The sequence below is a fragment of the Ptychodera flava genome, chromosome 15 (genome assembly GCF_041260155.1).
Source record: "Ptychodera flava strain L36383 chromosome 15, AS_Pfla_20210202, whole genome shotgun sequence".
Lineage (NCBI taxonomy): Eukaryota > Metazoa > Hemichordata > Enteropneusta > Ptychoderidae > Ptychodera > Ptychodera flava.
In genome coordinates this window covers 13,590,475-13,606,645 of record NC_091942.1, presented here as the reverse complement: position 1 = coordinate 13,606,645, position 16,171 = coordinate 13,590,475, and the positions used below count along the sequence as shown (strand labels likewise).

At 35.2% G+C, this 16,171-nt stretch overlaps 1 protein-coding gene across 2 annotated transcripts in view; it reads right to left on the bottom strand.

Moving 5' to 3' along the window:
* The window catches only part of LOC139151212 (TATA-binding protein-associated factor 172-like), a 66,810-nt gene that overhangs the window by 49,461 nt on the left and 1,178 nt on the right, over window positions 1-16,171 (bottom strand). For both annotated transcript variants that reach the window (XM_070723838.1, XM_070723839.1), the window contains 2 exons: window positions 11,272-11,395; window positions 6,877-6,994 (listed from right to left, as the gene is read on the bottom strand). In XM_070723838.1, coding sequence (XP_070579939.1) covers window positions 6,877-6,994; window positions 11,272-11,395 — 242 coding nt within the window. The remainder of the gene's footprint in view (window positions 1-6,876; window positions 6,995-11,271; window positions 11,396-16,171) is intronic.

Sequence of the window (16,171 nt, the reverse complement as noted above, 5' to 3'; positions counted from 1 at the left end):
AAATACCATTTTCCTGGTGTCATATTATGATACACCATTTCTATTTACAATGTTATGACTTATCATCTTGTCAATTTTGAAAATTGTTGGTACATTATCAATTTCCTGGGACTTTCAAGAACTCAGTTTCATTTTCAAGGACTTTTCCTGGATTTTCAAAGAGACTTTAAAATGAAAGGATTTATGAGGACTTTTCCAGGAGCATCCCAAACAGACCCTGGAGAGGGCAATGTTATTCTTAACAACTGCATTCTCCTCTGGGCTAAAAATTCAGTTTTGAGCAATAACATTGCACATACAAACATACAGGCTGAGTTGACAAGTTGAACAATCAGACATTTCAATATGACTTGAGGAGTTGTCAAACAAACTGCCATTTGCAGAAGGAACAAACACACTGGACAATTCAGTATATGCCAAAGGTGACTATTAGTGGAGCTTCATAATAACTCTTCATACATGTAGTTCAAATAAAATTTTCTAGCTGAGCAAGAAGCCACTACTATGAAACGTTTATTGAAAGACCAGCATCACTGCATGTCTGCGGAAGCACTATGGCAGATATGAATGGTACCTTTTTGCTATGAAAAGCCAGTCAGTATGAAATGACAAGTGCCACTGGAAGTTTTTTGATAAGTATAGCATCATCTGTGTGAGAAAAATTGGTTGCTGGTGAACAAAAGTTAGACAGATTTGTTTGCTATTCAGTTGTATACGTTCCCTTTACTTTTTGGCCTGTGTGATCCCCTGATATTCCATTTCCATAGTTTCCATAATTACAATGGTGATGACAAAACACTGTTACCATTTCTATAGTAGATGGTGAATACACATGTGCATGTGCTTCATGAACTTTACAGTTGTGAGGAGAGGTTGTGGTTAGAGATTGCAACAACATTGAAACAACTTGGCTCAATTATTGAGCCACTTCACATACATACTGGTATATATATATACTGGTATATATATATATATATACTGGTATATATATATACTGGTATATATATACTGGTATATATATATATATATATATATATATATATATATATATATATATATATATATATATATATATATATATATATATATATATATATATATATATATAGACACACACACACAACATATGTTGTTGGTTCAATTCCAACAGAGAATCTAGTGAAGTTTATCATTTGTAATACACATTCTTTCAAAATGTCTTGTCAAAAAGTACTAGACAAATGTTGATATTTGCATATTCTATCCAACCATCCCATGTTAATCCTACATTCTCCCAGGGGGTTACTGTTCTCAATTAACAGACTGAAGATAAGGGACATACTCTCAATTTTTGATGAACTTTCCAATCAAACTACTGGTATTTTAATTTATCCCACTTAATTTGATAAGTCATCCCTTTGATGTCCATCAGCAATCTGAATATGGATGTCCATCTTTAAATATCACCATTAAATACCCAGTAGGTTATTGGCAACTGTTTTTTGTACTTAAATTTGTCATTATTTTTTTTATTATTGTGGGTTAGAGGGCACATGTATGTACATGTAATGGCAAACATGCATTAACATAACATGTACCAGTAAAATTAATTGTATCAAAGAGAAGCCAATACAGTGGTTCACTGGAGGAGTACGACTCTGGACTATCATAGGTTATTTGGCCAGATCAATGAAAAATTCCATTATTGAATGGTGAAAATAATACAAGGTTATTCATAAAACTCTAGTATTTATGAATTTTAAATATTTGCGGTATGAGGTAGATACCAAAGCGTACAATGTAAGGAGACAGAAATCCAAGTTCTCTGTAAATAGTATCATTATTTCATACACCTTTAGAAGATGACTTTTACAATCAATGTGTATGGCTACCGGTATATACCTGGTATGCAAATTGGACCATCACCATACAATCATATACTGTACTGCCTAGGTACTTGTCCGGCTTGCTCATCAAGAAAACGAATGAAAATCAAACCCTCACAGAAAAGAAACTGCAGGTCAACAAAATGATTTCTCACTGGTCTTCCTGCTATACTATGCGACTTAATCATCACGGCAAATGAAATCATCAGATTGTGCCAAGTTTTCTCAAAGGACAACTGTAAGACCACAGACAAATAGAATCCTATAATAATAATTTTCAAAACTAGATGGGAGAGCAAAAACAAAATGTTCAATCTTCTAAAGATCAGAAAGAATGCAGTGCCTTTCCAAAAAAGTTTTGTGCTATCATAGACCCTTTGAAAACAGTGTCACTTGCCTACTGACAGCAATATAGATGTTACCAGGGTTACTATATAATTCATAATGTAGAATACCCATAATGTTATGGACTAACAAAGGAGCAATCATTTGAAAATGCTATTTGGATGTATAATTTCAAAAAGACGCGCTACAACAACTCTAATGCTGAACATATCAACATTTCAAAATAGGGTTCGGTGAAAGCATCAAGCAAGAAATGCCATGGGTGGTGGTAATTTTCTATCAGAAGATGTTTATGTGATAAGACATGACATATTGTCCTTAAAGCAGGAAATAAACTGATTTTTATCTAGATTTGTTGCATCTTCGGTTGCCCTTGCAAAGAAAAAGTGAAAAATTTATCAGATAAATTGAGTGTGCCATAACATCAAACCTACTGAGAAAATTTCATATGTATCTAGCAATGCAGCCTGTTAAATATTTAAAAAATATCAAAACATTTCTTATTCTGACACTGTGAAAGAATAAATATATCACAAGGGAAAGTTGACAAATGGTAAACACACAACCTGTGTGTTTGACCTAGCCCTGAGCATGAACCAGTATCTGGATGAGTGAAAAAGACATTCTCCTTGCGTCATCAAAAATCCTTTTTTCTTCTCTGTCAGACAGAGATTTGTCGAGGGGGGATGAAAACACGCTGACTCAGATAGATGACCATGTATTATTAAACAGCATGGTGACGTTGTGAGTTACGGTTTCAACAAAGCAACAGCCTTTATATTTCAAAATATGTCCACGGCCTACGGACAAGTGATACTGATGATACATGTACATGTGTACATGTATAATTAATTCTTGTCCATTTCAGGAATATAATAAAATTTGACCAAGGGCAACCGAAAAGCCAAATTCTAGAATTGTAATCAAGGGTGTTTTTAAATGTAAATGAATCTTTCTTAGGTATTTTGAACAAAATTAAAATTTGGAGGGGAAGTGAAAATTGTTTGCTAGTACCGTTACTTTACAGTTTAAAAATTCCCCTCCTTCCAATAATTTTACCCTTTCTCAACCATGCAATTTAGCCCCTCCTTATCAGCAACCTCTTTAGCCATATCCAATCCCCTTTCTGACCCCTGCCTTTTCCCTTGTAGTCATACGAGTAAATGAAGAAAATTTCCCTGCCCCCAACCTTTCTGCACACCCACCTGCTGATACAGCAGAAAATATCCCGTCTGCTCCCCCAAAGTAGCCATCTGCCAACACTTTTTTACAAATGGCACTGATAGCTGCCCATTATTTAAAGTACATTAGGCATATTTTGCTCTACTATATTACTTTCTTTCCTTTATTAAATTTGCACAGACAGGGTCATTAACCCTTTTTAGTGCCAGGGTAAATTTTTGTCACCTTTGTAAAATTTATCTCAGTCAATTTTTTCTAATTTTTGCGAAACATTTTGATAAAAAGTTTTAGTCAACAAAATGTGATGTCCATTTGGTCCAAAATTATCAAAATAATTACAGAAAAAATCATGAAAATTGGTAAAATGATGCTCCAAAATTTTGGCAGGAAAAATTACAGCACTCAGAGTGTTAAAAACAGGGCAATGGTATTCTTCGACTTGAGCCAATTTGACTAATATTTGAGTTCCATCGATTTCCATCACATTTTTTGAAGTCTACATGAACCTGTTCACCCCAAATTCCCTGTAAGGCTGCGTTCACAAATAACGATTAGGGGGGGGGGGGCTGGAGGAATTTCGATTGAAATCTTATTTTTTTTAAGATCCCCCCCTAAGTACCCAAAAAAAATTTCAAATGCCCCCCCTCTATATGGTCAAAATTTTTCAAGTCTCCTCCCCCCCCAACTATCGCAGGTCCACATATTTGTAAAGGATGTGAGCGCAGAAAAAATAAACATGTATTGCGCCGTTCTGCTCACAGGTGTTCAACACTACCTGTATTACCACTTTGTATAGTCATATTCCAAAGGCAAGTTCTTTAAACGCATCAGTGAATTTTTCTAGATTTATTGGTCTAAAGGCCAACTGGAGTTAATCCTCCTCTGAAGAGCACACAAAATGACAATCATGAGAGAATAGGCAAATTGTGAATCCTGGCTTATTGACATATTGCACAGTGACCTACCAAAAATTATTTCAAAATTGCAAGACATATAAGAATAAGATGCTACTCAAAATTAACAATACTGGAAGGTTAAAATATTCCATCAAATAATTGTTTTCACCTCTGACATTTTGGGTGCAGTAATTGCAAATTTGGTTAAAAAATAAATAATTCCATTTGGTCAAATATTTTTACTTTTAGTCTTTACTGTTCAAAGTTTTACATCTGTATCATTTTATAACAAGAATATGAAAATTTAGAAAACCAAGCATGGTGACCCTATCTTTTTTCTGTAATATTTGATTATTCTTATATGCTAGAATTCAAACATTACTATGTGTTCTTGCATGTGTTGCTCTCTGGCCTGATCTTGTGTACAATTATGTTTCACTGTCATGAGCATCATTTGACCCAAATTCTTCTTCAACTACCATGTACATCAGAGTCAGAGCTATCTCTGTCACTGATCAGGTATGCAGTGACAGTGAAACTGCAGGAGCAGAGCTTTAATGATAGTGACACTATCCGTAGGCAGTAGCTGTGTTAACTTTGATAATTTTGGCAATATTTTTGTTCAGTTTTACAAATTTGTTATAGTTCTACTCCCTACAGCCTGTTGAAATGTCTAGTATTCAGCTTGCTATCACAGCCTATTTATGTGTACCATGCATTTGTATCACTGACAACTGACTGTCAGTCTGGACTCCAATTAAATTATCACTAAATACATATTTATATTTATATATACAGGCTTTGTCGACAAACTAAATATTGTATGTTTGAGCATGCTGTAGGGAGATAGCAAGAAACTGTAGTTGTTATATTGCATAGAAATATTGCAGAAACCATTAACAGTTGCAACGTTTGCCCTGTTACGACGCTCAAGTTTGTTTTTTTAACACAAATCACACATTTAGATTTTTTCGAGATAAAAGTCATGAAATGTGACAAAATGGTTCTAAATTTTGTTAAATTATTTCTAACATTAAGACATTAAAAATGGTATTCATTTTTCAATGAATTATCTACAAAAGCTTGGAATTGGCAAATGTAAAACACAAAAGGGAACAAAAAATTTTCAAGTCCCCCCCTATAGGTAGAGCAAAATTTTCAAGTCCCCCCCCTCTACTACCCCCAAAAATTTTCGAATCCCCCCCCTGAATTCCTCCAGCCCCCCCCCCTAACCGTTTTTTGTGAACACAGCCTAAACAGGTCCATAATTACTATTGATAACAATGGGTTTGGACTAAACTATGGTGGTGAAAGGGTTAATTTGAATATCATGCTTTTTGTAATGATTTCCATTCACATGGAAGGACAGCCCATCCCTTTTGGGCAAAAGGGCGAGCCTTTCACTCATTCTGTTATATACTACAGAGAGGGATAGCTAGGTAAAGTTGTCAAAAGCAAGCAAAGATGTTTGTCATATCTTATAAAGATGATGATGCTCTTACTCACTCACACTTTCTGAAACAAATTAAAATTTACTGTGGGGTGAAATAATGTAATTGATTTTTCGTACAGGTAATCAATGACGCATTTCTAATCCTGTATTTATATCTGACTGATGATATGTTGACTATCATTCTATTATGCTAATTTTTCTGCCGCACATACTGGATGTGTAGACTTCTTGAACTAGGTATCCATTCTCTGATTCACAATTATTGACAGATGACATTTGCTATTCTGTAATGAAAGCTGACTGTTCTGTTAGCACAAGACAAACAACGAAAAATAACATTAATTAAACAAACCTACACTGAATTTTACAAACAAAGAGAAATTAATGTGCTTCGTAAAGTGAAGATAAACGCCAACCTAGGTATTTAAATATGGCCATTTGCAATACATTAACCACACCATGAGCTAAGAATGACAGCCTATTACAAGTCACCCTTTGACCACCATAGTTTGGCCCAAACCCATTGTTATCTATGGTGATTGTGGACCTCTTTACATGTACTTGGGGAGTTCAACAGGTTAAACCCTTTCACCACCAAAGTTTGGTACATCCCCATCGTTATCAAAAAGTTTGGGTGAAGCCATATACAGGGAAACAAAATCAAGTGGTTTACTTAAAGATACAATGAACCTTGGGGACAGATGATTTGTACACTTAAATTTTCACAATACTTTTTTGAGCTACTACTGGTGTGGGCTCATTTTGAAGCTCCTGGGGTAAACAAAATTTTCCCCATTTTATTTTTATTTTTCCCCTATAGTTTACACAGGGATGGCAGCCATTTTGAATTTCAAATGCCCGTAAATTTAAGGTAATTTGTTTCTCTGGTGCCTATATTTACACAGTGACCCCTGATTTTTATTTCTCAATTTCCAAAGGGCATAGTTGAAATTTTCCTTGGGAAAAGTTTGAGCAAAAGTTTAAGTCTTTCACTTTCGAGGCCCATGGCAGTACTACCTTCAAGGCAGTGGCTAATCTAAGAATGAAAAAATTTAAAGAAATATGTATATATTTTGTCCATTCATGTACTGTTACTGCACCTGTAGTGATGAAAAGAGAAAACTGTTAGACGTACCATCTTTAATCTTTGTTCCGGCAGGCTGCCACTGGGGTACGTTTTTCACAATGGCTTCCACGGCCTGTCCGGAGGCTATCCTTGTGTCCCAGTTAGTGCTCTTCAGGTAGGCATGTACCTGATAGGTAAACAAAAAGTAAAATAGGTGCAAAACAAAATGGGAAAAATGACAACAGACTTAAAATGCAAAAGACTAACAATACACACACAACATTTCATCGACAATGACGGTGATTTGGGATGGCTGTTGTTTAAATGGGGTCATCTTGGGGTCAAATCTACCATTCTTTCTGAACGGTAACCATGGTATAGATTCAGAAGTCAACAACAACATCAGTGACCAGCATCACTGATTCAACTGTATATGGTCTAAAATATGCCTCATCCATTATCCTAACTATATGCCACCCACTTCCGCTGAGCAACATGAGAAATCACATTGTTTTCAATTGTTTTCGTTGTTTTTCAAAAGAAACAGACAGGCTTTTATATCAGATAATGTGTTCAATTTCATGATCTAACGAAACACAGCATGGGTAAAAGTTTGACTCCGGGTTCAAAAATGGCTTTGAAATTATATTATCTTTGTATGTACTTTATAATGTTAAAATATAAATCTAACGTAAACTAAAATATATTTTCAGTTTAAAGCATTTACTTAAATTTCTATTCCACGATTCTTTTAATTTACATTTCACAGTCCAAGATGAAAAGAAATATATTTGATCATGGAACTTGGAGATTATAAAATTTTACAACTTGGTAGAACTTGTCCAAGTAATGAAACTATACTATTATACAATACAGTAGAACCTTAGAATGAAATAGCTCTGTGAAGTACAAAAAAGCCAACTGCTGCATCCATAAAGTATGGCTTACATGTAGCTCGTAAAAAAGACACATAGCCCGGGAGGAATTATTTAAAATTCTCACTGGCAAATGTTTCAAATGTTTGGTGCTTGTAAATATTCAACCAATTGTACATATTTTTTGTTGACATATGTACAAGCAATACTGCAATACATTTTACCTACCAGCTGGCAGAGTGCTTTTTGTTTATTTTCCTTTTCAAAATTTTGAATCAAAATCTTTTTACTAGCATTATTCCATGTTTTGAATCAGGCAAAACAAAGCGAGAGTTGGAGTATGCAGTACTTATATTACATTAGAAAAGAAATCACAGTCTGTAGGAGTGATTTATTGCAGCTGCCCAGTTATTATGTATAATCTACAGCAAAGAAAAAATACACATTATGACCCCAAAAAAGTGACAATTCATGGTAACTACTCCATAAAATTTCTCTATCATTACAGAATTACAGTCAATTAATCGGAGAAGTATTTTCTTTTTCATATTTTCCACATGAATTATCCATTCAGCAGACCAAAATATGGTCCATCAAAATAACACATATGACTCATACGTTGGGAATTTTTTGTATTTTTAGATTAGCTGCCAGATCGTGCTAATATCAGCATCTGTTTCAAAAGTGCAGTGAATTGTTGATATCTCGTACTGTGCATACATGAATACACTACATAGCTGTACAAAAGATAAAAAAAAATATTTCATTCTCAAATATTTGTAATTTTGAAATACTGTCACGGATATATTGCCACAGGAGCTATACTATTACATAGAAACCTGATATCAAATCAATATTTGAATATTGATTCCACTCAACCACACAATTATAGAGAAGTGTTATTGCAACCAGACAGAATCAGCAGCAACAAATTTCAATACAGGGAAAACCAATAAACCTTTTTGATAAATCTTTTTGTGCTTAAAAGATGTTACAAGCAGAGTCTGGTAGATGGGAAACAACCGATGGGCAATTTTTTATCACCAATGGGCAGAAAAACTTCATTGTTTTGCATGAAAAAAAAGTCTATTGGGGAGTAGCATTGGGTCATTTCCATGGATTTGCCGATGGGAAGGGCAACTTCATATGACAGGAAGAGGGCACTCAGGAGCTCAGTAATTAGGAGCTTTTCCTGGCGGAGAGTTGTGAGATGGGAATACTGTTGGGCAGGGGAAATATTCAAATTGTAACACAGGGACAGTTGCAGATAGCCTTCTGGAATTTCCATATAAACTTTTTTTGGTTACAAATTGAAAATGTACGCGTAAAGTAATATTTCTGGTTAAAATTTCTCAAATTCAGTCACTGCTGCACCTGTACATATGAGAGTACAAAGAGTAAAGGAATACAAAGCATTTCATGATGTGTTGGACAATTTTCTTACTCACCATCATACTACAGCAAAACTACAGAGTTACATGTAAATGTAAGGTACCTTGGGGCAACATGTACAATGTTCATGATTTGGTTCACAAGAAGCAGACATCTCTGATGAAGATATTAATCAAGTTTCACATTGCAATCTCCTTGTCTGTCATACCATCCCAAAGGTGTACAATTATTTGCTTACAAGGCCAACCTCTCCACTGATTATTTCAGGTAGAATGCGCCATGGGGAGAGATACATGTAGTCAGACTCTCAAACATTTACAATTACTTTTTTGGCTTACCACTTGTGGGGGCTCATTTTTGAAGCTCATGAAATAAAACTTGCAATAATTTTTGTGAAAATCAAAAGTTTAATATTTCCCTATAGTGTTAACACAGAGATAGCGGCCATTTTGAATGTCAGGAGTTGGTTAATATTGCATAATTTGTTTCTCTGGTATCAAACTTTCGTATGGTGACCCACAGTGTTTACTCTTGATTTTGAAAAGGAATGCCATAGAATTCCCTAAAGGAACTGTTGAGCAAAAGTTTAAGTCTCTCAATTTCTAGATGCCTACAACCTTAAATTTACATTTTGTCCACAGGTGAATACTACATTCAGCAAAAGTCTTTGGGGAATTACAGAATATAAAAGTATTTTGCTGATTCTAAAATCTTGATACATGTATTCTGACATTTAGTAAGGAAAGTAGCACCAAGGCTATAACACTCAAGGTTTGAGTTAACTGCAGTTTTACAGATTTTAAATAAGTATCAACAGGTATCCACTTAACTGTCTGTACGTATGACTGTTATGGTGCTGCCAGGATTATTCATGTTTCATCCTCTGACCAGATGGGAGTACATATGTGTCACACGAATAACACTTTCTCAAAATTACTATTTATTCGATGCATCCTTTTTTTCTAATGGGGCTGTTTGCAAATGACATCAGTGTTCTCTCATTAATATTTGTCCACAAATTTAGATTGCATTTTTGAAAATTACACGTGAAAGAATGACAAAAATAAAATTTTCAATGAAACTAGAAAAAACATATTAACTGCTCAGAATACAAGCTGCAGCAACAACCTTGCAAGGAACACTGACAAATTTTGTCTACATTTCAAGCAGCACTGCCGTATGTCGTATGCCATAGGTCCTTTTTCGTCATGTCCAGATTTTACTGTCAGAGGACATCATATTGTTCTACTTGTGTGCAAACTTCAAGTACAATCCTGAAACATAGACCAAATGTGAGCTGAAAATACTTCCAGCAGCACAATTGTTTGTTTGTTTGTTTGTTTGTTGTTTTTACCAGGGTGTGGATGTCCTAATTCTAACCACTTGGCTCAATCTACTCCAAAGGGCCATTGATTTTACTGAGACAAGTTTCCAAAAAGTTTCTAAACAAGAAAATATTGAACCATTTGGGAAGCCAACATTTTTATTTGGACCACCAAGTAAAAAAATTCTGATGGTTTATGGATTCAAAAAGTTCATATTTCACAATTTCAAAGTACTCCATATTTCACAACTTGAAAGTACTCATCATTTTTGTCTTTAGACACGTAGACAGCAATTTCTTGTTCACTTGCACTTAATGCAGTGGTAGACATCTTAACAGCTTGTTCACAGTTACACATTTTTTACTGAACACTCTCGACATTGGACGCTGCTGCTTGAAGTGCAGACAAAATTTGTCCATGTTGCATGTGTAGTTGGTATTGCAGCTTGTGCTCCGAGTTGTGAATATGCCTTTTTGTTTTCACTGTTACACCAACAGTTGCCTACTAAGTGGTATTTTCATTGTTCTTACATGCATAATTTCCAAAACTGTAATCTACAAAAGCAGTGATGTATTAATTTTTGCATGCTAGTGAGAGAACAAAGACGTCATCTGCGAACAGCCCTACAGTTGCATTGTAAGTTTACATGTGTCCCAACCACATCAAAATTTTCTTCATCTATAGACAGTAGACACCACATGTACTACAGTATACGGTATATTTTGGCCCTGAGGAGATTTAGATTTTTTTTCGAGGGGAGAGGTTTGTTGCTTACTACATTGCACTATGTTGCTTGTACATTTTTTTTGGTTGCAACTTTGTCATCAGCAGTACAGATCAGCTGTAACAGTAAATTGTGAATGCATAGTTACCTTTGCCAGTAAATTATGCAACTCATGGGAGTGAAGTTTCTGGACCTCTCCAAGTTGAGCTGCGGCAGCCTTGCGTGTGAGTGGGGTTGACCCGGTATCTAACAACAGGAATAAACGATCCAACCTGTCGGTGAAAACAAAAGTACAACATACTTTATTCTACATCCATCTACCATCTAGAACAGTAGATTTTTACGGGTGAGAAAAAAGCTGTGTGGATGGAACATCCATTCCATAGCATTGACCATTTCCAGATGCATAAACAATTTGCCTTGAGCGGGTGCTTATGTATGTTCACTTCAAGCCAGTTGCATAGAACTCACTGGACAATTGTCAGGATTGTCTCATGCACTGTTCATGGAGTTGTAAAGGCTCTCAGAACAATATCCCACATTCCGCTTCATATTGACAGTGGAAATTGGAAGAAAAAAATTGTTGTCAACTTGCCGAAGTCATGAATGCAGGAAGTTATTACAAAAATATCAAAATGTATGCCCTATAGACATGAGCACCATACATTGCCTGATGCAATACCATATGCTAACATCCTAATGCATACTTTGTGGGATTTTGTCATAGCCTTATAATATATTACACGTACACATGCTACCAGTTTCACATTTGAATCAGATTGTGCTTTTGTTAATGCTGAGTTTCTACAGGTGAAAAAAGCTATTATTACTTGTTTTATGAAAAGCAGAAAAGGAATGAGTTATAAAGATTCTCATATCAGCCTTTGCAGCTGGTAGTAAACAGTACTAAATCTGTCTCACATTTAACTTTCCCAGTTTGTCTGAAATAAAATGGAAACTTTTAAAACATTTTAGAAGCTCCCAGCTCCCAGCAGTTTGCCAAAATTAATCAGCTATCTAAATCCACACACATGATCATCTTTCTTCATGGATTGCCTTTATCTATAGAAGCAGGGACCTTTCACTCATACACTCTTGTGTATGATATCATTTTACATGCCTTTAAGCGCTAAAGTCAATTTTTGTCACCCTTAAAAAATATACCTAAGTTAATTTTTGTCAGATATTTGCCAAAATTTTGATAAACAAGTCATCGTTGATGACACAGTCCCCACTTGTTAATGGGTACTTTGATTACATGTCCTCAGAGAGGATAGAGTCCTCTTCATTAATTAGGTCTGTGATAAAAATACTTTGATACAGATGACGCTCAATGGCCAAGAATGAGTTCCATGGTGATGAAAACATAAAACCAATGTAGGCCACCATCCTAAAGTTCAGAAAATGAGTCAACTAGGAATTAATCAACAGGATGTGCAAAACATTTGTGCACACAATTCTAACACTTGACAGATTATCACTGGTACCATATTTCATAAAGTTTGATGCAGTATTTACAACACTATGAGATCAACATCTGTATCAAGTTTCATCACATTTGACGTTGTATTAATTTATGGCTATATCACCCTAATTAGGAAAGTCATTACTTATGCAATTACAAATTAATTAAAATGACACTGATAAATGTCTTTTTCAATGTTAAAGCAATGTGAGCTTAACATCAGTTATCATCTGTATAAAGTTTCATGAATTGATGCAGTACATATTCTTGACATATCAGCCTACTTACAAACTTCAATAATTGACATGTTACTGCTACATGACGTGAAACAAATTGACGAGCATATGTATGAAATACTGGTAGGTCAATGTCCTTGTACCAACTTTGAATGATACTGGTAGAAATATGTCTGATTATGGCTCTGTACATTTGAAAATTGTAACAAAATCACCGCCATGCAGCAATATTTGATCTTACTGTTTCAAAACTCAACACGTATATGTATGACGTAAGTCAATGTACATGTACCAACTTTGAATAAGATCAGTTGAGACTTGCCAGAGTTATGGCTCTCGACATGAAACAACCATAACAAAATTGCTACCATGTGGCCATATTGGACCATCTCGTGAAACCAATCGACATACATAAATAAGTCAATGTCCTTGTACCAACTTTGAATAAATTCGCTTGATACATGTCTGAGTTATGGTTCCAGACATGAAAAAATCGGAAAAAAATGGCCACAAAACAAATCAATGTGCATATGTATGACATAGGTCACTGTCCTTGTACAATGATTAAATTGGTGAATAAATAAGTTGAGACATGCCCAAGTTTTGGCTAAGGACACAAAATTGTAACAAAATGGCTGCCATGCAGCCATATTGGATCATATCATGAAACAAATTGACATACATATGTATGACATAGGTTAATGTCCTTGTACCAACTTTGAATAAAATCGTTTGAGATATGCCTGAGAGTATTATGGCTCTGTACATGAAAAAGTCGTAACAAAATGGACACAAGGCAGCCATATTGGATCGTATCACATAACAAATTGACATGCATATGTATGACATTAGTCAATCTCCTTGTACCAACTTTGAATAAAATTGGTCGAAACATGTCTGAGTTATGGCTCTATACATGAAAAATCGTAATAAAATGGCTGCCTGGCAGCCATATTGGATCGTATCACAAAACAAATAGACGTGCATATCTATGACATTGGTCAATGTCCTTGTACCAAGTTTGAATAAAATCGGTTGAAACATGTCTGAGTTATGGCTCTGTACATGAAAAAATCGTAATAAAATGGCCGCCTGGCGGCCATATTGGATCGTATCACAAAACAAATTGACGTGCATATCTATGACATTAGTCAATGTCCTTGTACCACCTTTGAATAAAATCGGTTGAAACATGTCTGAGATATGGCTCTATACATGAAAAAATCGTAATAAAATGGCCGCCTGGCGGCCATATTGGATCGTATCACAAAACAAATTGACGTGCATATCTATGACATTAGTCAATGTCCTTGTACCAACTTTGAATAAAATCGGTTGAAACATGCCTGAGTTATGGCTCTATACATGAAAAAATCTTAATAAAATGGCCGCCTGGCGGCCATATTGGATCGTATCACAAAACAAATTGACGTGCATATGTATGACATTAGTCAATGTCCTTGTACCAACTTTGAATAAAATCGGTTGAAACATGTCTGAGTTATGGCTCTGTACATGAAAAAATCGTAATAAAATGGCCGCCTGGCGGCCATATTGGATCGTATCACAAAACAAATAGACGTGCATCTGTATGACATATGTAGTAATCCTTGTACCAAGTTTGAATGAAATCGCTTCTTGCATCTCTGAGATATCTGCGTGAACGGACGGACGCACGCACACACGCACGCACGCACGCACGCACGGACGCACGGACATGACCAAACCTATAAGTCCCCCCGGACGGTGTCCGTGGGGACTAAAAACTGTGGCCGATGTAATGTTGTGTTCATTTGGTCCAAAATTATCAGAAAAATTACAGAAAAGTTCACACAAATTGGTAAAATTTTGCACTAAAATTTTGGTTGGAAAAAATACAGCACTCAAAGGGTTAAGTACACAATGCACAACTTGTACACTATCAAGACTATCCTACCCCTGCAAATGCAAATCAACTACGTAATACAAAACAACACTCACTCACTGTCAAACATTTCTATCAATTACAATAATAATCTAAAACAAGTGTTATTTCTTGTGATAACACACATATACGAAAACAAAGTTTCAATGAAAGTATTGTATAAATATTGTTATTGGCACTCGAACAAATATAACATGCAATGTCTCCTGTGTCAAAGGCAAATAAAAGTGAGCAATCATGCATAGGCTATCATGGCCATCATTATTACATAAACCCCTTGAGATATTTGTGTTGCAATTTCAACAGTCATGTTATTTCTGTCAGCATTAGCATTAGATTTCCAATCAGGGAACACAATGCAGTGTTGCCGCCAGGAATTTTTAACCAGGGGGCACTGTGTTCCACCACTGTTTATTTTTGGGGAGATTTTGCAGATTTTGGGAACAACATGCGTCGGTTGTCGATAAATTTTGTATTATTTTATTATAAATTAATTTCACAAAACAAAATTCAAGCTACCGGGACCGCATTGCTATGCTTTAATTTCAGGCAACTATAACAGTATACAGTATCTGCCCCCAATCAGAGCTCAGTCGCACTATAATCAAGTGAAGCATTCTAGTTACTTTTAATCAAAGCTTCAAAAGTAGGTAAATATAAGCCTGAAAATAATCATGAAAAACAAAGGATATTACTTGCAGACTACACCCAATGAGCACAGTTGACTCATGAGTGCGCTCGAAGTGACTCGGAGTGGGCGAGAATGCGGGACAACGTGTTTCATTCTGGGGACATTGTCGCAAGAGCGCGTCCTGGCTGCAACACTGACAATGAATCAGTCAGGTTTTGTAATGACATTCTATAATTGCAATAAAAACATCCATGAAGAAAGTCAACATCTCACTTCAGCATCACTTTCTCTCATCCTATATCCATGAAAACAAAGTTGCAACACTTGTGTATTAATGAATTCAAAGAACAAAAATCATATATGAATGTATGTGTATATATACATATATACATATATATATATATATATATATATATATATATATATATATATATATATATATATATATATATATATATATATATATATATATATATATATATATATATATATATATATACGTATACACACAAACCAGACATATTTTCACCCACTTGGCTTGGCCTGTTATGGCAGCTTTAGTCTCGAAAAATCATGTTTACATTGTCTTTGTTTTAAGGGGCCTTCAACTGTTCAATTTTGCATTAAACTACACCATACGGGACATGTTGAGCTTCACTACTGAGCAACTTGACCTGATGGTGAAATATGAACTTGACATGTTAAAGGTTTTTAAGGATCCTGTATCCTTTTTTTCATGTTCATGCTATGTATACATAGCATGAACTAAGAAAATCCTGAGTAAAACTATTT